This window comes from Cuculus canorus, chromosome 4, assembly GCF_017976375.1.
Source record: "Cuculus canorus isolate bCucCan1 chromosome 4, bCucCan1.pri, whole genome shotgun sequence".
Lineage (NCBI taxonomy): Eukaryota > Metazoa > Chordata > Aves > Cuculiformes > Cuculidae > Cuculus > Cuculus canorus.
The window spans coordinates 35,754,650-35,777,806 of NC_071404.1; the positions used below are offsets into that span (position 1 = coordinate 35,754,650).

At 39.1% G+C, this 23,157-nt stretch overlaps 1 protein-coding gene across 8 annotated transcripts in view; it reads left to right on the forward strand.

Moving 5' to 3' along the window:
• Positions 1–23,157, forward strand: part of DCTD (dCMP deaminase) — a 63,910-nt gene that overhangs the window by 24,641 nt on the left and 16,112 nt on the right. For 2 of the 8 annotated variants that reach the window (XM_054064820.1, XM_054064819.1), the window contains 3 exons: positions 4,487–4,597; positions 6,022–6,116; positions 22,127–22,238. In XM_054064820.1, the coding sequence (XP_053920795.1) occupies positions 4,589–4,597; positions 6,022–6,116; positions 22,127–22,238 (216 nt within the window). In that variant the 5' untranslated portion in view covers positions 4,487–4,588. Of the gene's footprint in view, positions 1–4,486; positions 4,598–6,021; positions 6,117–16,792; positions 16,887–17,724; positions 18,020–22,126; positions 22,239–23,157 lie in introns of those variants that run through there. The other 6 variants (XM_054064818.1, XM_054064825.1, XM_054064822.1 and 3 more) reach the window with 6 other exon arrangements.

Here is a 23,157-nt window from a genome sequence, read left to right on the forward strand (position 1 = left end):
ATCTAATTAGTTTGGTATGCATCATTTCCATTTTGGTAATCTTCACACCAAAATATTAAAAATTCTATTTGCACGGAAGGTCTGGGCAGTTTAACAAAATGGAAATGTTCCTCTTGTATTTTTAGATACCTGTTGTAATGCCATAAGCAATATCTAATATTTTACTGACAGTACATAAAGCAATGTATTTGGTACTGTACCAAATGCAAAAATACATTTTCACATAAAAGAAAGTAACTACAGCCTAATAGAGAACAAAGTAGATTCCATCAAGAAATACTTTAAAATGTCATGAAACCTATATTTTACACTCAAAAATCTGCCAATCAAGTTTTTACATCAGTTATAGTTTCATAAAGTACCCTGGGGTGTGACTTTGTAGCAATGTGAAGACAACAAAGGAAATATGAGTCTGCAAAAATGTCACAAACATATTAGATCTAAAAACGACCTATTAAATTTGATGGAAGAAGTATTACTGTTCCAACCTATTAGGCTGGTTTATATTTAGAACTGGAATTCCTTTAAAATCCCCTGCCACTGAAACCCCTGTGAATTCAACAGGGATTCATGGTGAAAAAAAGTCCGATTTGAGACTTTTGCCTTATACTGTTCTTTTGACTTCACTGAAAATTTTGTGGGCATGTTAAAGGAAATATAGAATTTTGTTAATAACTGTTTTTTCCTTACATATGTTATACTTCATTTTTTTTGTGCTTTATTTATTGATGCGAATTTTAAATAATGAGAATAAAGAAATAGAAATATGTGAGCATCTTCTCTTTGGGCTGCATAAAATCAGAAGAACAAAGCCTGAGTTTGTGACTCTCCATGCAGAGAGAACATAGTTATGTTCCATATGCAAAGCACAGTCCCATAAACTTGACCACTACAGCCAACTTTGCAAATTGGTAGTCAGCCTGAGACTCCACCTTAGAGGACTGGTTCTCAAGCTATTCAGGTGACTTAATGTTTTTACCACACTGGCTGATGTGTCCTACCATTGCTTCTTGAGGTCTACTGGCCCCTGCTGGCTGTCCATCATGACAATTGATCTCTTGGACTGCACAAGCTCCTGAATCACACTAGTTATAGTTGTAACTGTGGGGCCAAATAGTGAAGTGACAGAGTTGACATGTCCCTCTACATAATCTTGGACCAGGGCATATCCTTCCTGGGATATTCTCTTTCACTCCTTTCAAAGATGAGACATAGTTTGTATTGTATGTTTAGGGACTTTACCAGTCTCTGGGACTTTAGCAGTTCTTCACAACAAACCTTTGTCCCTCTAACCATTAATTTTATTCCATCAGCATCACACACTGCCATCTCATTATTGTCTTGCCTTTCAAAGTAATTTATGAATATGCTAAAGAACGCAACCTGAGACCATGGTGAATCTCCACTATGAATACTGACCATTCACTCTCATGCTCTCTTTTTTTTTTTTATCTTTTAAATAACTATTTATCCATGCAAGAAGCTTCCCTTTTATGACCTTATTGTTTAGATATGTTCAGGATTGCCTAGCTTAACGTTCTTGAGGAACCTCTTACGGCCTGCCTTCTACTCCCAAGGAATTCCGGTTCTTACCATCAGTCTCACCATCCCTGTCACCATTGTATTAAAACAAACCTTATTCAGCTCAGGTTTAAATGCACTAAAAAGAGTAATATATCAGATATTGTCTTACAATTTACCTGTGATAGGTCTTTTTTTGCTTTTCTAGACATTTTCTTCCTTGTTGAATCAAGAAGCATGCTCTTTTCAGCCTCCTTTTCTGAACTTTGTCAAAGGCTAACACTAGTCTTAGGCTGAAGCTTCATTGCATGTTTAAGGCCCCCTTAATATGTAACGTTCTCCCTGGGACTGTCCAGGACACCTACTCTGCACTTTCTTGGAGTCCTTTTTGTACTATCAGTCTCATCAGCCCCTGTGAGCTTTCCAAACCTTACCCCTGTTCCTTAGGACTAGCCCTCACCTGAGACTGGATTTGTATTGTATTAAAATCCTGCTCTGTGCTAAAGGAATCATGCCTTAAAGGAGGACGCAGAAATGTACTGTTAGTTCCATTAATGTTTTAACAACCTAATGGTACAAATTACCCTTCTAATATGGAAAGAAATTAACAATACAGCTAAAATTGGTATATATAAACTTTTTCATTTTTATTTGGTTTCTCTGTGCTGTGCTTATCTTCTGCATGTCCCACTGGGTCTGAAGGCTGGCAACTTCTATCTTCCCTAAAAAGATTGCGTCAGAAATGGAGGTGTTATGGGTCATTGGCCTCCCGTGTCCTTTGCTAGAAAGAGTTTGACGTTCACAGTAGGAGCTTCCCCTCTGTTTTGGGGACTGCTGGAGTTTACTGCAGCCCGCATCCTTCTCCTGGTAAAGTCTGAAATTTGCCCCACAGCCCCCTTCAGCCTCTTCCAGTGTAAAGAGCCACTGTTACAATGGGGTAGTTAGGCTTTTATCATATAAAGTATCCAAAGACGAAGCTCAGCTCAGTTAGGCAATATCCACTTGACTACTAGACAACTGTCATACACTGAAAAAAAAACCCCAAATCAGCTCAAGTTAAGATAAGCCTAGACAGTTCCTGAGACCCTGCAATGTCAGGTCACTACAGAGTCTCTGGCTTCTGCTAGGATTGAGAAAATCCTATTTACTGAGCTACATCAGAATGCACTGAAAAGAATAACAAAGTGAACAGCACCTCATTTTACCAGTAAGAGGTCTTTGCTTTTCTGGGCCTCTTCCTCCATCTGGGAACAAAAGCCACACTCTTTCCAACTACTTTTCCTCAGTCTTGCCTCAAGGCTAATGCCAGGCCAGGCTGAACACGCTTAGGATACCTTCCCATAATGTTCTCCCTGTAAATCCCCCCAAAGTCCTGCCTTGCAACTCCTCAGTGGTCTTTTTTCTACCTTCAGTTTCACCATCCTAGTAGATGTTCCAGTTTAGCAAACCATAATTCTCAAGTCTTTTGGAAATCAAAGTACGCTGTTTAAACATCATGACCTTTGTATTATCCATATCCTTTCGGCTCTTTTGAAAATCTTTTATCTGAACTTTTATCTGTAAACTGTAAAGCATTCCTCAACAGAATGCTAACTCTTCCCAAATAAATCAGATTTGTTCAGATGTCTCCTAATTCTGTTCCTTGTCATGGTTTCTAGTAATTTGCCCAGTACACATCAAACCTCTATTCCTAACATTCCCCAGATTTTCTCTGGAACCTTTTTAAAGAATTGATGTCACATTTTCTGCCTTCCAGAAAAAAAGGCAATTTTAAGCAATAGGTTACACCTTGCTGTGAGTAATTCAACTCTTTCGTTCTTGGGTTCCTTTAGAAATTCACAGTGAATACTATACAGTCCTGGTGATCTTCACTTTATGTATTTATTCCATAATCTCTTCTACAGTAATTTCAATTTCAGACTGATCTTCAGATGAGTCCCCCACCAAGAAGGGTTCTGTTTTTGGAATCTTCCCAGTTCCTTCCACAGTGAACACCAATGCAGAGAGTTCACTTAGCTTCCCTGCAATGACATTGTGTTCTCTGAATATAATTTTATGCCCTGAAAACCAACTGGCCTTACAGGTTCTGGCAAATTTCTTGCTCCTGATGTGTTTTGTAGAGAAAAGGATTATTAGTTTGGATTCCTTTGTTATTCTCCAATACTTTTTGGTCTGCAGTACAATGTTTTCACATTTAACCTTGCCAGAGTTTGTAATTCTTTCTCCTTATGTCATTTGAACATGACTTTAGCATTTTCAAAGATGTATTTTTGCTTCTAACAACCACACTTACCCTGCTGGTTAGTTACACCAGCTTCCTTTTGGCCTTTCTGAAGTCTTCCTTTAAGGAAAATATGTATTTCTACTAAAACATCCTTAAGCAGATCCCTTGGTGTCTGTAGATAGTTGAGACTCTGAGCTGCTCTTTGCTTCCTTTTAACAAACTTCCTCTTTCTTACTACATTAGTCCTTTTTGAACTAAGCCAAAACTGTAGAGAAGAAGTTCCTAGGTGCAAGGCCCTAGCTCTTCCTTGACCATGATCTAGTTTATATGTTTTCTGAAGGAGATTCCTGGCAGGGTTCCCTTCCTCAAATGAAATGTGGGGAGATATGGTGGGATCTGTGCATGTGCTGTTCTAGGACTTTCTGTGTTCTTACCTGCTCTCGCTTTTCCCCCTACTCCTCTGGATAATTAATTGATGCAGCTCCCCTTTCATTTATACCACTGTTGGTTTCCGTGAACAGTTGTGCCTATTTGTATTTTTGTGTCACTCTGACATTTTGGGACCATAGCAGTGAGGAGGGACTGGGCTTCTCTGACATCGTATCTGGAATGACAGTGGTAATCAGTGTTGCTTTGCACAGTAAGGCTATAGGTAGTCACTGTGCCTCAAGCTTGCCAGCTAAAGCAACAGGGACAAGTCTTCACTGCATCTATTCAGTGACCTACTGTTTGCACACACAGGATCAGCAGAAGTCAGTTGGGACGACTGCAGTGAATGATGACAAGATTGTGCAGAAGGCCAGTGTAAAGCTCTCCTCTCATCAGCCTCACAAGTGACCTCGGATGCCTTGGGTAAGGTAGCCGTCAGTCAGGCTCCTAGGAAGGTCTCTTTGGGTACACAGGAACTGATCGTCTGATCTGGGAAATCTTTATCCTGGCTAAGAAAATACAAGTATGGCATTCAAAATCAATGATTTTTCAAGATAATGAAGTGTAAAACCAGCAACGCTGGGATTCTTCTCACTTCCTTTCTATGGTACTTTTTCAGACTTCTGAAGTTCTTTACTACTGATGTTTCTCTGCAGCCCAGTTCAGAAACTTTTTGAAGAGCTGAGGAAAAGCTGAAAAGATTTCAGCTGAAAGCTGAAATCCATAAGTTAGAACTTTTCTCCATGCCATGGCACTTCCAAGTGATGGGAACCAGTGAGAAAATGGAAAGCTTGGGTCCTGCCTAACATTTTAATTAAAAAAAAAATATATATATATATAGTCAAATGTGAAAACAAACATGTGGGATTAACCCGTCCTGACATATTCTAAATTTGGGATCAAAGAAAGAAGCTTGTCACAGTGGGCTTCCACAGAAATTGGGGAGATAAAATTCCTGAGGCTTTGATCAGCTTTGGCTGATCCTGAGCTGTCATTCAGTGGTTTATATCCCTGGAATATATAGTCATGGTTACAGTATGTTCCTCCTTTAGTATGCACGGATCTCTGCTCTGCAGAAAGTAAAGGATTTTAAGCTGTTTTGTAAGATCACAAATAAAGATTAAGATCTTGCATAGCATAAATACTTTTTTATTTATTTGTCCTCTAGCAGTGAGGCACCACTATTATGGGTGGGATTTCTTCTTTACTTGCTGTATCTCCTTTCCAGCACTAGTCATTTCGAGCTATAGCTATCTTACTTATTTTTGTTCTGTGCATTAGTATTTGTCAGCAGGTGGTCATGAGTACAACAGAAATTCTGTGCAAGCAGTCGGTGCTTCTGACAGGGTTTTCTTGGTCCTGCTGCTGTTGAATTATCAGGGGAATAGAGCAGAAAAACATTTTTAGAAAGCAGTGTTTGGCGCCAAGTGGAAACAGAAGACTACTTCCATCAAGAAACCTTTCTTTACTGGGCACCTGATGCACTACAACTAGCTAAATATAAATAGCCTTATTAGTATTTCTTACAGCTTCGGGCTTTGAGAATAAAAGCATTAGCTCTTATGGACCATAGTAGTTCTCATATAATCTGCAGCTCATTTCAGGAGCCATCATCTTTCATTTGTCAGCCCAGAAAAATTGACAAACTCAATCCAATGTCTGTTATTGACTGCAAAAGCCCCTATTTTCCTGGTAATTATCTTAGTTCCTGCCACAAGTTTGAATTTAAATGCATAATTCAAATTCTTTTGAAGTTATATGAGTCTTAGCTGTTTCATTCCTCTGCATTATGCTTGACAAATTTAGGTCCTGTTTAACATTTCTAATTATTTTTTTTTATCTTCCAGGATATTATACTTGTCAAGCTGTTCCATAAATACATAATTTTGGAGGAAGGGTTTACTCCTGGAAGCATATTGTCATCCTCACACAAGGAGAAATTGTGAGTCATCTCCCTTCCCCAATAAGTTAAGATTTGACTTTACTTGTCTTGTGATTTCAGAGCCTTTCAGATTCACTTAGTTCACTTTTAAAAAGTACTTAAAATTCACTTTTTAACTACAAAGTCTAGAAAGAATGTTTCTCTGTAAGTGCTATCTCATATCTTCACACTGGCACTTAGTGGCTCAACCTTTATGTAAACCATCAACAATCAGAAGATTGAAATAAAATGAAATAATAAAAAGAAGAGCTTTGATAAACTAGTATGGCTAGTGACTGAGAGAAGAATAGAAGTTAATGCTTGACAAATTATACTTTAATGTACATCTGGATCTGCATTTCATTGTAGAATTGTAGGTTAAAACATATAATGCTGATTCTCTTAATTAGGACTCAGAATAATGTCAGAGAGGCTGCTCCAATATCAAGAGACTGAAAAAGAGACTTTTTTTTTTAATTATGTAAAATCTAGAAATATAGTATTCTAAACATGGTAAACAGTAGCCACTCCTTAAGGTGAACTTTAATAGGATACAAATTGAATTTTAAATGTATCTTGAAATTGAAATGTAGGCTTTTAAAACACAGAAGTGTTCAATCACTCCTGCAAATAAGTGAGGCAGATGACATGATGTCCTTGTCAGCTTAGACTAGGACAAAGCACAAGATGATAAAAAGCTGTGAGTGTTAATATAGTGTATATACATGCTAACATATAATAGATACATAAAATATACAATGGACAGTTATAAACTAGTGATAACTAACATTATTTTTTATATTTTTAAAACAAGGTTTTGAAAAGGGACTGTAACTCAATAAAATTTTTACTTTGCCTCTGTAGCTGGCATGTGATTGTAATCGTAAATGGTTGGATATCAATGAGTGTTATTCTCCTAACTAATAAAAGGTTAAGCAATGTAAAGGGGAATAACCTGGAATGGGGTCAGCATTCCCGACAATTTTTTGCAGCTGATTTCTGCAAATGAGTCACAAAGGAATTTATCTTGGAAGCATAGGAAATACTACAGACTACACAACTCTAAGACTCCAGCATGCTACTGCCCGCCTGCTGAAATGAATGTAACCATTGTATGAGATACCCTAATAAAACAAAACATCTGTGTGTGTAGTTTCTTCCCATGCTCTAGGCAACTTATGTTTGTTTTGTATCCTGAATCATGAGACTTCATATCCCTCATACATTTCAATACTATCTAACATAGTATAACATATTATCTTGCTATTCTTGTTTTCATTTAAAGCACAATCTTTTTTTTAAGTCCTATTTGGCTCTTAGAAGTTTCTAAGATGTCTTTCAGACAGGAATTTACACATTAATTATGTATCAAGAAAATGTTTCCTTTTATCATTATATGTATCATTTTTTAGTTTCTCCATGTCTTGTTTTATGAAAAAGGGTAAACAAAGACAAAGATTTTACCTAGTCATAAACATCATATATGTCAGTTAAGACAGTATGTTATCCTATCTTCAGTTTCCCCCAACATGGAAGCATCTAATTGCCTTTGCTGCCTTCCTTTGTACTGTTTCCCCTTCTGTTATATCTTTTCAATTCCTGGTAAGAAGGATACTGAATACAGTATTTATGAAATGCTGATGGAAATGTCTCATCTTACAGTGTTTCATAATAGCACAGAAAACACAAAACCCAGTTTAGTTTTATTTTTAATAAAGTTGTTCAGAGAATGTGAATTTCACCATGTGTCTTGGCCAACAAATCTCATTCTTGGGATTCTTATCAGGACTGGGTTTATGTGCAATTGTCCACTAGAGAGCAGGCTGAGACCAACAAACCCATTTTGTTCTTGTCATAAACTGACTTTGAACCCAGGTGTCTTAATGTAAATCGTTAGTACATTAAAGCACTGCACCTTCTAGCTTCAGCTGTGAGTATATATACTGCTGTCAAACTTGATGGATATAGCCTGTGAAGCTTACTGACCTAAGGTGGTGATAATAAACTATTCTAGAACCTGGATAACATTTTATTCTGTCACTATGTTTTTCTTGCTCTGGTGACATCAACTAATTTGTACTGCTTTGCAGGGAATTTCTGTATCCAGCCTTTTAGCCAGAGTGTCGGTTTGCTTACACTGCTCTTACTCTTCTCTGTCAGACTGAATTTCTTTCAGATAGAAAATATTGCTCGATATTGATTCCATTGCACTAGCTAATTTCAGGTTCTTGTGCTGCTGATCAGCTGAAGTGCTGTTCAAAATCTTGAAGAATTTTCTAACTCAAAATGGAAAACCAAAATGACCCGTATAATATCTCCGAACAAGAATCCTCTGTTTTCTAATCCTTTAAAAAAAAAAAGTTAAAGTCAATTTAACAGACTCCTTGCATGGAAACATTTTTATCCTAGTAAGTTGTACTAACAAGAGCCAGTTTTCACAAAGCCCATAAAATGCTTAGGATTTTTGGCCTGTTTCTTATTTTGCTTCTGTAATCTTCTCTGGAAAAATGCTCATCCCAGAGGACATATATACCAGTGGAGAGATTCGTTGTTCTCCTTGTTGCTGTCCCTATAGAACCCCCTGAATTTTTGTAGAAGTAACGGGAAGTTTTTTAGTTTACTTTCCTGTAAATGAAGGATATCAGTTTTGTGTTCCCTTTTCTTTCTTCAGTTTTGAAAAAAAAGAAAAAAAAAGGACACCTGTTCTTTAATTTTGTTATTTCCATAGGCTGCTGTGAAGAATGGCTTCAAAAACATTTTTTCTTCAGTACTTTGACCCTTATAATATTCTGTTTTATTCTGAGAAATAATAATTGGAAATATCTAACTAATGTCTGTCTTCCCTTTCGACAATCTATAGCCCATCCATCTCTGAATTCCTTAATGATTCCTGCTCTAAAGATCACATCTTGTGTTTTGCCGCTTTTACTTAATCATCTGTTTTCTATAGCATGAAGCTGCTGTGGCTCCATGCTAGAATTTGTCATTTAAGATACACTGTCTTTGCTATCTGAGTCAATGCCTTCCTAATGTGAATATGCTTTTATTTAGAATGGTTTTAAAGTTACGATAGCATAAAAAATATGGATATCACCTGATAGATAAAAAGTAGTCTTAGTAGAAGCAAATGCTCAGCTTGGGTTATTGCAGCCTGAAAAAATCATGTTTATCTGATGCAGACAACTAAAAGCAGAATCTCATAATGAGGAAATACCAGGAAATCTTGAAAAGGAATCACACTGCCAATGCTGCTTATGAAATGAATTAGGTTTACTAATGATTATATTTCCCCTCATATCTATAGAGGGAATACAGAGTTCCTGTTCTTCGAAGTTGGAATGTCGAATGTATTTCCTGACAGCTCCAGCTCACTTTTCATTATTGATGAGTTAAAGCAACGTGGCTGTTAACTGCTCTTCTATAATTAGTTCAATGAGTTTAGGAAACAGTCAGTCAGAAGAGATGAAAAGAAGTCACACATAATATTATAGTGGCACCTGAGCTCCCTCTGCCCAGCTGCCAAGCTAACAAGATGTAACAAAATGAAGGCTTCGTGCCTTCTGTTTCACAGTTCTCTTGGTGCTATGTCCCAGGAATAGAGCAGTTATTGATGAGCTAGGAAAATGCCTCTAAGGCTAATGCTTATTTGAGGAGATGGGCATACCGGCAAACTTGAAAGGCAACTAGGTCGAGGGAATCTCATTGTGTGGAGGTGAGATACAGGACAAAAACAGGGTGATTGCATTTGTTCCTTTTGTTTATCTTAGTTTAATTTTGCTAGCTAAAGTGCTGTATCTAAGAATCCTGAAATATTTGTCTTGTTTGGTTTTATTTTTATTCCAATCCACAGATAGCCAGAAGGGTAATTCATCTCTTACCACAACACATTTACTTAAAACCTTTTATGCTAAAACCCATATAAAGATGTAAGAAAATTCTTCTCTATAGCAGCTCTTATATGAAGATTTAAATAATATCAACCTGTAATAATGAAACCTACAGACATATACACGGAAAAATTTGAAAGGAACAAGAAGAAATGTGGAGCGAAATGATTCCAGGATTCTAGACTCCACTGGAGTTAAAGGAGACAACCATAAAATGAATTAGTAACAGAGAGGGTGGGAGAAAAAAGGCTACAAAGAGCAAACTAATTGCCCACATATGGAGGTATATATATACTAAAGATTATTTGTATGTCATGGAAGAGCAATGGTTTCTTTCTTCAGGTGTCTGAGGTAATGGTTACAGGTAATGTTATTGTACAGTTGGAGTTCTTGCAAGCTGACGCAGTGCAACAGATTTTGAAACTGGGGGGAAGATCATGGAAGTAATGTGAGAAGCTACTGCATATGATAGGAAAATCATGCCAAATCAGAAGGGATGAAAATTGAAAACAATCTTCTTTGATATTGAAAATAGCCTTGAAAAATAAGGGGAAGGTAACAGAAGAAATAGAAGTCTGTGAAGTATGTAAGCAGGTGCTGAGTACAAAAAACAGCATGCCAAGAAAGTGAAATTTTATACTGAAAGCAGAAAATTTATTTCTCATTTCTAATTAGGGAATGGCTGTGATCATGGCTAGGTTGGGTAGGCAAAGAAGGTAATTAATATTTTGGAAGAAAACACTAGGGTTGCCAGAAGTCTTGCAGTCTGAGACTTTGTGTCTCAATTTACTTTCCAAAGGACAATTTAGCAAGAGTATCTGGGATTTCCAGTTCTTGATGGGTATAGGAGAAAAGGCTGTATGTAATATTTTCTGGTTTTCTAGCATTTGTCTCTGTCCTGTCAATTGTACTAACTTGCATAAAACAGGAAATTCGGGTGCAAGGGCAGGTATAAAGGGGTCAAGGACTTTAAAAAGTAGAAGACTGGTCAGAGATAACTGATATAAACATTAAAAAAAAAAGAACAGAGAAACTATCAGCAAATAACATCCAGAAAGAACAAATCTAGCTGGAGAATATACTGATATCAAAGAAATGACATGGTGATCAGGACACTGGGAAGATAACATTTGCTTGTAACTGGAACCAGCAGTACGAATAAAACAAGAAAACAGTCAAAATTAGGAAAACTGCCATATGTTCATAAAAATTGTAGGTGAGATGAAAAATAGCTGTAATGTTAAAAGTGGAACAAAAGACTGTTTACGGAGTATTATATACTCCTTTGTGACCCCAGTCAGAATAAAATGCAAATAAGAGATGTCTCTCAGAAAAAACTCTTAACTGCTATTCACTGAGGTGAGAAACTGGATTTAGGGAGTTCTGAATTTAGGGAGTTAGTAAACTGAAGAAATTACCAGTCTGGTAGACTGAGATTGTGATACTCAAAATAGTGTCAGACTTGGGCAGGAAGGAAGAAAACTGAAATCCACTTGATTCTAGTTTTCAAGGAATGAATGTTATAGAAAGATAAAGTAATATACAAGCCATTGAAATCTAAGAATAGCGGAAAAGTTTCCAATAGGACATTGAAACCATAGAAATGCCTTAGTATTGGCTGGATTCTATCAGAGATGCTTATCATGCAGAAGAGTTTCTGGCATTCAGTGTTTACAAATCATTAAAAATGTAACCGCAGGTTTCAATGTCCTGAATTTTGGCACCTGAGTTTGAAAATATTGGATTTGCAACCGGCTTCCATCTGCACCAAAATTGCCATGATACCATCCTATTTGGTTTTGATCAAAGGCTGGTAATAAGTTGCATTTCTTACCACATTTATTAATAAATAGTTCCAAAGTTATGTAGTATAATGACTTACATGCCGAAGTTAAAACTCCTGTAGCAATTCTGTAATGCTTGCGCTATACAAAATGCTGCAATGTAAAAATCTAAGTTTATTGCACTCTGTTAATGGGCTGCTTTACTAACAAGCTGCTGCAGCTAAGCCTCTTCAGGTCTTCCAGTGAGGGGTTCCGTCCACAGGACTTGTTTCACAGAACAAAGCCTGACAATGCAACAAACATCATATGATCAGTGAGGAAGCTCTAAATACATACTATTGATTAAATTAGCTATAAAAATTGGGAACTGCAGCATATACCAGCAGCTGTATTTGTATGTAATATGTTCTCACTGTGTAAGCAAGTATAGGAGGAAAAGTTTAACTCAAGCAGAAATTCCTATTTCGAAAAATATTTGGAAGATCTTTCTCTATGAAAATTATCCTGCCAGGAAGCATTACTTCTCTGAAAGACAGATAAGAACCAGATGTTAAGATATAAAGACATATTGTCATACTCATTTGTCTTTCTCTCTGAATCTCTAATTAGTCCCTGAAAAATTCATTCTGTACTATGAGAGAAACAGCTCATTAGCAATTTCTTTTTACTTTCCCCCTAAGTTTTGAGATTTCAGGATGGTCTACCAAAATACGTACGCCATATCCTGGCAAACTGCAAACATTACTCTCTGAGTAACAACTTACATATATGCTATATTGTAGGAGATATCTTGCTTGCTAATGAAGCTAAAAGAGTCTGTCGGCAAGAAGGTGGGGAGAACAGCTGAAACCTGGGGTTTCTTCAAACTCAACTTTTTTTTGTTGACAAAAGGTTGGTGTGAAAATGTCAAAAGTCGTAAGTTAAAAATACAAGCCTCTCAACAGGTGTTTATATATTTAGCATGCTTTCAAACTCCTATCACTTGTCATTAATAAGAATCATAGAATCATAGAATCACAGAATCATAGAATAGTTTGGGTTGGAAGGGACCTTAAAGATCATCCTGTTCCAACCCCCCTGCCATGGGCAGGGACACCTCCCACCAGACCAGGCTGCCCAAGGCCCCATCCAACCTGGCCTTGAACACCTCCAGGGATGGGGCAGCCACAATTTCCCTGGGCAGCCTGTGCCAGTGCCTCACCACTCTCATGGCAAAGAAATTCTTCCTTATGTCTAGCCTAAATCTACGCCTTTTCAGTTTATACCCATTGCCCCTAAGAGCATCTAAAATACTTTTAATTGGCTCAGATTGTTTATTGACATCTATACAGCAAAGTCATGATAATCTATGTTCAGGTCTTATATCTAGGAAATGAGAAACAAACACAAGAAAACCCTATAAAAGGCTCCTCGAGGTACTCCACGCTTCTTCACATACCTCCTCCTCCTGTGGAATAAAAGACAAATGTATAATGATGAGGTTAGAGTGTCAGATACAAGATTAAAAGAAATTTAGCCTACTTGGGTGCACCCCTTTCTTAACAGGGGCTTTGAGTTCGAGCACTCCAGTTATCACAGAGACCTGAACAGTGCCAAGACAGATGAAGGGCACAAAAATAAGCTTCTAGATCACAGCATGAGACAGAGTTAATGGAGAGGAGGATTCACAGGATCCAGAGAAGCTGCTGCTTTTGCAAAGCACGCAGCTGCCAGCAAAGTCCTATGGAACCTACCAGGCAGTGGGACTTTGCCCCAGACCTGTTGCAAGTCAAGCACGTTGCAAGTTTTCCTTCTTAGGTCATGTATCACTGCTGTACTATTAAAAATGCTGACTGTTGTTGGTCTGGTTTTTGAAGATGAGAAGAGAGAAGAGTCAACAACCTTTGAAAAATTAAAAAAAAACCTATACCTTTGTGGACTTAACAGATGGAGTTAGAAGAGCAGTTTCAAATTATTATGGCAACTTATTTGTTAACCATGACAAAAGCATTTAAGTTTTGCATTTCAAAATAATATTATTCTTCTGTAATTTTATAGAAAGTTGAAAACTGCACTCCAAAATTAAAAACCTCATTGCTTAATAATACAAGCAGTTATTTTACAGAGTACACGTTTTTCTTCTGTGATGGGAGAGAAAGAGAAGGGAGCAAGAATTTGATTTTGTTTCTTTCTGAGAATTGAGGATTGTATTATTTCAGTCTGATTCTGACTGATATACAGATATTAACTGAAAAAAGTGATAAATTCAGAGGAAGGAAATAGTGTATAAGAACTGCTAATCAGCGTTCACAGAATAGAAAATACATCATTCAATGTGTATGATCAGCATATAAGCGCTGCTTTTTAAAGGTTAGTAGTTCTTATGGTTTGTCCTCAGAATCTTAATTATGAAAAATAACAAATATGGCATGGGTAATTGTAGCACTATTAATTTTAATTCATATTTCAAGAGTGCAGAAACACATACACAGATAGTAGAAAACTTTTTGAACTGAATTATGCTATTTTTTCCTCCAGATTAATTAAATGAGTGCTCTTTAACTCTCTTCGTGATCAACCATAATCAGGCCTTTCATTTCACCTTCAGGCTTATGCTTTCCTGCGTGATGCTACTTTCATTTCTTTCCTTTTTCTTGCATTTAAATTGTTCCTTTTCATTCATTAACAAGCTGTACATGAACATTTGTTGTCCATATGAAATTGTGATAATAGAAGTCTTGCAAACTGAAATAGCTATATGTTTTCCCACTCTGGGGGGCTGGAAAACTTGTCAGTTGAAATATAACAGGCTGCTTTTGCCAAGTGTTCTGGTTACAACTGAATAGGAATATCTGAGAAATTAAGTAACAGTTTCATACTTGACGGTTTGTCAGTTGCTTTAAAAAAAAGATAACTAGCTGATACAGCAATGTAAATATGAAAACATATTAGCAGTGTGTTCCTGTGTTTTGATCACTGCAGGCTCTCTCTCTTTTGTCATAGCTTCAAGATCAACTATGAGCATGGCAGGTTCCTTGACCTAGTCGTCTTCTTGCACACACATCGGTGCACTAACTTACCTGTGCAGTTTTCTATGCATATGGTCAGTAAGGGGAAACTATAAAGACAGCTTCTGGAATGCGACCACTATGTGCCCCCTTACCCACAAATGTCCTTTTTCCCAACCTCACATTTAATATTTATTATTATACCACTTATTTTGCACTGTAATGGGCTACACGTGCATGTTCTGCTACCTGAGCATCCAGGGAGGCTTCTAAACTCTGGCAGCAGCTGGAGGTATTAATAAACCATAACTCACTTTCCACATCAATTTCATACCCAGGGAACAGAACCTTGATGTTTTAGACATTTTAGTATGTTAATGCCAAGCTTTACTAAAAAGGATTTACCTTGAGAGCTGTGAAAACCTGCACACTTATGTCAAAGCACAACATTCAATGTTCATTTTTTAATTAATTCTTATTAATGTTATAATTGTATTATAAAATTTATTATATTTTATTTCATTATTTTAGTATTGTTTATTGAGTATGATGCCATAAAAAGCCAAACTCAATAATCAATGACAATTTGATTATTAAGCAGGCATTCTTTATTATGTGGCAGCAGGCAAGACCTCCACCTAATGTGTGTGCAATTATTGAGGCTAGTTACATGATTTTTATCTGGTTAAATATATATATTCATATAGATTCCAGGAAACACGTTACATATTCATTACTTTTCCTGGAACAGGTGTGTCTTTTATAATAAGTTCTCAGAATTTATTTACATAAGTTTCCTCCCCTTGGTGCATGCGCTCTGCCCTCCGGGGGTCTTCAAGGGTCTTGGGATGAAGGCCATAGGTCTTCCTCACAGCTGAACTTTTCAACTCTGCTTCTTGCACGTGCTCTTAGACTCCTTGGGCACCTCTTCAAGGTTGCATCTAGTCCTAGTTCCTGTTACCTGGCTTAACTAGATACAGCCACATTCTTTCCACATTCTTTCTAACTGCAACCTTGCTAAAAGTCTGTCCTTAAGCATAAGTGCACAGGCTGGCTAAAAGTTATTATTCAAGCTAATCCTACGTCCTTGTATCAGAAACATCCTACGTCCTTGTATCAGAAACAGAGTAGCCAGCAGGACCAGGGAGGTGATTGTCCCCCTGCACTCAGCACTGGTGAGGCTGCACCTCAAATACCCTGTTCAGTTTTGGGCCCTTCGGTACAAGAAAGACATTGAGGTCCCGGAGCGTGTCCAGAGAAGAGCAATGAAACTGGTGAAGGGGCTGGAGAACAGGTCTTACGAGGAGCGGCTGAAGGAGCTGGGGTTGTTTAGCCTGGAGAAGAGGAGGCTTAGGAGGGACCTTAGTGCTCTCTACAACTACATAAAAGGAGGTTGCAGAGAAGTGGGAGTTAGTCTTTTCTCCCAAGTGGTGGGTGATAGGACAAGAAGGAATGGCCTCAAGTAGCATCAAGGGAAGTTTGGACTGGACATTAGGAAAAACTTCTTGACAGAAAGGGTTATCAAGCACTGTAACAGGCTGCCAAGGGACGTGGTTGAGTCACCATCGCTGGAGCAGTCTAAAAAGCGGGTAGATGAGGTGCTCGGGGACATGATTTAGTAGCAGGCAGGTACGGTTGGAGCTGATGATCTCAAAGGTCTTTTCCAACCTAATGATGCTATGATTCTGTGATTCTACATTTTAGTTCTAAAATCACGATATCTATACATAATGTTCAAACAGATAGAATCAGAATCTCCAGGTTGGAAAAGACCTCTTGGATCATCGAGTCCAACTTAGAACAAGTCATTTCTTCTTTAAAGTATTACACACGGTTTTATTATGCTTATTACAATGTTTATTTTCTCTCGGAAGACTCAAGCCTACAACTACCACAGCCGCTCGCGGGGGGCGGAGGCAGCGGGACACCGCCCGCCCCCGTGGACGCGGATGGCGGCGCCTCCGCCCCCGCCCGCCCCTCGCCCCGCCCCTCACCCCTGTCCCGCCCTTCGCGCCTCGCCCCGCCCCCTCCCACCCCTCGCCCCGCCCCCGCCCGCTTTGGCGCCAAAGAGGCGAAAGAGAGCGTGGGCTGCGGCGTCGGTATGAGTGGCGAGCGGCCCCGGAACGGGTACGGGTACGGGAGCGGGAAGGAATGGGCCGCGCGCGAGAAGGAAGGAGGGAAGGAATGGGAGCGCGGGCAGCACGTGTCGCGACTCTGCCGCGCTCTTCCCGCCCCGGGGGAGACCTGAGTTGGGAGGGACCATAATGGTCATGGTGCAGAGGGCTGGAGGACCTCGCTACGAGGAGAGGCTGAGAGAGTTGGGCTTGTTCAGCCTGGAGAAGAGAAGGCTCCGAGGAGACCTTATATTGACCTTATAGTACCTGAAGGGGCTACAAAAAAGCTGGGGCGGGACTGTTCATAAAGGCTTGTAGTGACAGGACGGGGGGGCAATGGGTATAAACTGGAGAGGGGCAGATTTAGACTGGACATGAGGAAGAATCTCTTCACCATGAGAGTGCTGAGGCACTGGCACAGGTTGCCCAGGGAAGCTGTGGCTGCCCCATCCCTGGGGGTGTTCAAGGCCAGGTTGGATGGGGCCTTGGGCAGCCTGGTCTGGTGGGAGGTGTCCCTGCCCATGGCAGGGGGGTTGGAACAGGATGATCTTTAAGGTCCCTTCCAATCCAAACTAGTCTATGATTCTGTGATCATCTAGTTAGATTAGGCTGCGCAAGGCCCCATCCGGCCTGACTGTGAACACCTCCAGCAATGGGGCAGCCACAGCTTCCCCGGGTAACCTGGAATAATCTCCCCAGGGAAGTGGTGGATTCCTCTATAGAGGATGCTTTTAAGGCTTAGCTCAACAGGGTGCTGGGCTATCTTGTTTAAGCTTATGTGTCACCTACAAGGTTGGACTGCATGATCCCTGAGGTCCCTTCTAACCTGGATTTCTATGGTTCTGTGTGATTGCCAGGCTCAGCACCGTGACTAATTTCCCAGTGCTCCACCACCATCTAAGTATAGAACCTCTTTCTAATATCCTGCCTAAAACTCCCCTGGCACATCTTCTTGCCATTCCCTCGGGTCGTGCCATTGGTCACCAGCAAGAAAACAGTGCCTGCTCGTCCTCATCCTCTTGTAAGGAAGCAGTAAACTGCAATGAGATCCCTCCTGCCCCACGGAGAGGCCTTTCCTGAAGTCTCCAAGGGCCCTGTTGTGAGGGTATGGACTTGTTTGTTTTGGAATCACTGGGACAGGAAAAAGAGCAGGTGAGGTGTCGTGTAGTCACTGTTGCCTGAAATGGAGACCACCATGAGCGATATACTGCTAGTTAAAGTTAAGAAGTGATGCTGTAAAAGCAAAATGTGTGACTCCTCTCTTGTGGTACCCCACCTGGAATACTGTGTCTAGTTCTGGAATCCCCAGCATAAGAAGGATATGGAACGGGTGGAACAAGTCCAGAGGAGGGCCATGAAGATGATCAGAGGGCTGGAGCACCTCTATGAGGTGCACCACACCTGTGAGGACAGGCTGAGAGAGTTGGGATTGTTCAGTGGGATTGTTCAGCCTGGAGAAGAGAAGACTCCAGAGAGACCTTATAGCAGCCTTCCAGCGCCTGCGGGGGCTACAGGAAAGCTGGGGAGGGGCTCTTTACAAGGGCATGGAGTGATACTATGAGGTGGAATGACTTTAAATTGGAAGGAAGAAGATTTAGATTAGGTATCAGGAAGAAATTCTTCATAATTAGAGTGGTGAGACGCTGGCACAGGTTGTCCAGGGAAGGTGTAGATGTTCCCAGCCCTGGAGGTGTTCAAGGCCAGGTTGGATGGGGCCTTGGGCAGCCTTGTCTAGTGGGCGGTGTTCCTGCCTGTGGAACTGGGTGATCTTTAAGGTCCCTTCCAACCAAAACCATTCTCTTATTCTATAAAATATTCATGTACTATTCAGTTGAGGTGCAGTTTTTATATTTAAAGGTTTGGTGGGTCATATCTCAAGAAAAACTTCTGTATAGTTAATTTTCAATGCCCAGAGTAGTGTTTTTCTGTAACAAAGGCTGATTTTCCTCACTTTCTCTCAAACCTTACCTCCCAGAATGGAATAGGTAATGACCATATCTCAGCACTTATATGAGGGCACAAGCCTCAAGTTGAAGGAAATGCCACATTCATTTGATGTAATAGCAATTAAAAACAGAGTCACGAGACTTAAAAAAAGCAGCCTGTATTGGAAGTCATTAAGAGCACGTATCCCATTTGCCTTTTGGGGAACAAGAGCATTGCTCAAGATATGTGATTTTTATTTTTAACATACGCCTTACCTCTTTTTTTACCTTAAATTCTGCAAGTTCTGTGGCAAAATAATGATCATCTTCAGTAGCATGCTTGGTACTGGGGAAAAAAAACCCTACTACAGTTTAGTTGCAACAATGCACATGACATCACAGATAAGAAATCATAGGAAAAACTTAAAAAGAGAGAAGAGGAAGAAGTCTGATAACCATCAGTTCTCCAGTTGTACTATCTTCTTGTGTAGCTGACTGTCATAATTGTCTTACAAAAAGATTTGAGGTGATGTGTTATGTTTTAGGATTCTCAAGTAAATTTGTCATTGATAGACTTTTTTTTTTTTCTTTTTAGTAGCTGAATGAGATTGCTTCCTTTTTCAGATGGTATTACAGCTTACTTGAAGTCTACATGGATGAAACGGAGCTGAAAAGGGAGGCACTGCCCTGTGATTGTAGAATCTTTTTCTCTATACTGTTTATGCAGACTTTCCTACAGACTACTGATCGCTCTAGAATTTAAGAATATTTTTTCCCTTTCTTTTTAAGCAGTGCTATCTTCATGACTTTCAGTTCCCATTATTTTTATTCATAAGTTCTTCTGAGTTATCACAAGGATAAGCCTTAATTGCTTGTTTTACAGCCAGCTGTAATATTTTCTAGAATAGTTTTCATTCATGCAATTCTGGAACTTAAAAATGAACATAAGGAAGATGATCAGCTGTCACAAACGCATAAACTTAATTTTCCTCTGTGTGCTTGATTGTTAGCCAAGGCCTTGGCTTCTGCTCAGTCAGAAATTGTTTTATACCGATTTCACACTCTTGTGTTCCTGCGCACCAAGTTGAGGGAATTATCTTACCAAACAGTGATGTTAAGTAGAAGCAATTGAGTAAGGGTTTTTTTTACATTCTCTTTGATGTAAGCCTTCTGCTCTTTTTTAGACATGCTTCTCTCCCTGTGAAGTTGGTACTCTAAGGGACCTCCACTTACATACTGTTCTGTATTTATGAGAAAAGTAAATAGTAGCTTTTGTTGTGTTTTGAATAAATAGAGTTGCTAGGGAATAATTTAACAAAAGGAGAGCTCACAATCTCTTAGTTCAAAATACTATTGTCTTTCTGGAGTCTGTTTCCCCAGCATGTTTTTATTCAGTGTAGTTCTGCATTGTGTGTGTGTGCCTCTGCAAAGACATCACTGTGAATGTCATGTAGTCAGGGATGTATTAAACTGATCATTTGAAGTCTGATGGTGTTTTAGATTTTGTGAATCTGTTTTTGTGTGATTTTTAAAATAATCACTTAAATTAACTGAAGCACTTTCTTGGCATTTCAGGTAAACTGTGAAAGGTCAATTTGGCATGAAGAGGTGTGAGGGCGTGTGTTTAATTTCTTCTTTCTGCTGTCAGCTGCTTGTTCTTGGAATGCTTTTCTTTCTTAGTAGGATATAGCCCCAACCCTAGTTTCAATGATTCAAGCCAGTTTGGGCACTTTCAGAATCCAGTACCTGATTTGTGTGTTTGCTTTGACAATTGACAGTTTTGGGTACTATTTACCCAGTTGTCAATGGCTGAGAGAAGTGTGCTGGCTAGTTACATCAAGAGTATATGTTTCTCCCTCCTTAAGTTAAGATGATGGCCTTAAAGGTGGTCCTCGTTCATTCTTAAAACAGGCCAAAATTGCTAACTTGTAATGTGCCATGTATGAACTATTCAAGCTGAGCAATTTATCTTTGGTAAATAGTACCCTGTAGGTCTCTAAAACTACAATTTTATCCTATGGTGGCGTTGTCTTCACTCAAGTAGTATAACCTCTTTATGACAAGGTAACTGCAAACTGCTAATATATGTTTTTGGTTATCAAAATAATATTAGAAGACAAGTATTTTGTTAATTATTTATTTGTCTCCTGAAAGTGCTGGTACTAGTGTTGCGAGGAGATGCCTTGCTGCATGCAGTTACCTGGGATGTTTTTTTCTGTGTGGCTGTACATCCCTATAAGGGTATCTCAGTCTTAAGCTGTAGTCTTTGGTAAGAGAAGCCCAAGAAGACAAGTACTGTGTCCTGTGTATTTTGATGGGCTTATTATTTTATTTGAGATGTTCTGTTGCTCTGTTTCCAGTGTAGCAATGATAGGTGAGAGTTTGGGGAATTTTCTTTGACTTTGATCTTTTCCTTGAAATTTGCCAAGCTTAAATGGGGGGGGGAGGCAGGAGCAGAGAGGGGGAGAGAGTGAGATGTCCATCTTTCCTCTCTTTGAACTGGAAAGCACAAGGTATTCCCATGTTGCACCTTATACTGTTCAAGCAGTCCTTCAGCCATAAGCAGGCAAGAGAAAATTATGCACCACTTTTTATTACCTCCTTCCTTCCCCCAGATAAGCCCCTCAGTGCAGGGAAAGAAGCAACCTTTCCTATCGCTTTTATACATTGTATCTAAATGAAAAGTTCGCGAACCCATCTCCTCTCAGTTTTTCAAAGGCTTTCATAGGACATAATCTCAAGAGAAACTTAGCAGGAGACTATCAGAATGGTCTCAGGTTTTTGCTGGTAAGTGTTGTAAAGAGAGACAAACTCATGGCAATAACTCTATGGGCAGAAAAGAACAAATGACTGCACAGGAAGCTACCAAATAGAAGCCTAGTGAGCATTTGTCATAGGCAGAAGTACAAAATAGCTTAGATTAGAGGCTCGCAGTTAGTGTATCATACAAAAGATTATGTTGTTTGGGTGAAAAGAATGCCAGTACATGATATACCTGAATCTTAGAAATATAAAAGGTGTTATCTGTAAAGGATAAATAGCTCTCCCATTGAATAGCTCAGTCTTCTGAATAGCTCAGCCTTCTTATCTAAAACTGAAATTTGCAACCTCGCTTGGATGCCTTTCCCCTGAAAAGAAATGTTGCATATTGAAGTTCTGGGTAAGCACATAACACTATTGGTTTTACTGTTAAAATATTAGTGAATGTGTAGTCCTCTTAGCCAGGTTCTGGTCCTGGTTACTTTGAACCTGTGCACATTAAAAGAATACAATCTGTAATAACTGTAGCTATGTGTTGTTTGCTGATGGCTGTTTTTTTTTCCACAAAATATAGTTTCAGCAGTGAAGCATCCTGCAAAAAACGAGAGGATTATTTGGAATGGCCTGAATATTTTATGGCAGTAGCTTTTTTGTCAGCACAAAGAAGCAAAGATCCAAGTTCTCAGGTAAGAAGGCAACGTTTAAGAATAACATAACTGAATCTAAATGGCACATCACATCAGATGCACATGTAGCACTTTCAGGGATTTCTTATTAAAAGTTATTTCAGTATATTGCTATTCAATTTTTCACGTAGTCAGCACCATGTTAGATAAATTCTTTTATTGGGCCTGACCTCGTGTATAATTCTATGTGTATTTTTGCAGCTTGGAGTTTTGTGGATCTTCTTTTCACCTAGAGGTTAAAATAACGCGTGCATTTTTTCTCTTCTTTCCAGTAAACTTAGTTACTGTTAAAGAAGTTTAAAACTTTTGCAAGTTTTAAATTGTAATTTTTTAACACACAGCATTTTACAAGTTCCTTTTCCTCACCTGTAAGACCAATTTCTTGTTGATTGGAGTTTTCTTCTAGTTTCGTTCCTCCCTCAGGTTCCCCTTCCCCCTCTACTTCACTGTCCACCCCCATTGTTTGCTTCTTTCATGTGCCTCTGTTGAATATTGGTTTGAGGTGACTGATACATCTCCTGAAAAATGCTGTTCTGCAGGACCCAGTTATTGCCATTTCAATAATTCTAAGATGTGGACAGAAAACATAAAAATGGGAGACTTCGTTTTATGAGAACGGAACCTGTGCAAACTTGGACTGGAGTAATACAGGGTGGGATTTAAAAGGCCTGGTATTTTGGTACACATTTGCATAAACAAGCCACAAAAGTTTGAGCCTGTCTCTGCCTAGGTCAACACTACTGCATTTCTGTTCCATCTTCCATACCTTTTCTTTTGCTGCTGCTGCTCACACTGCTGGTGGCAAAGCAAGTTTAGGGAGTTGAACTGACAGAAAACTTATATTAAATGGAGTTAATGCAGTGCCAGTTGGGCTCCCTGAACTAGGTTCACTTCTTAATCAGACAAAGAACAGTGCTGG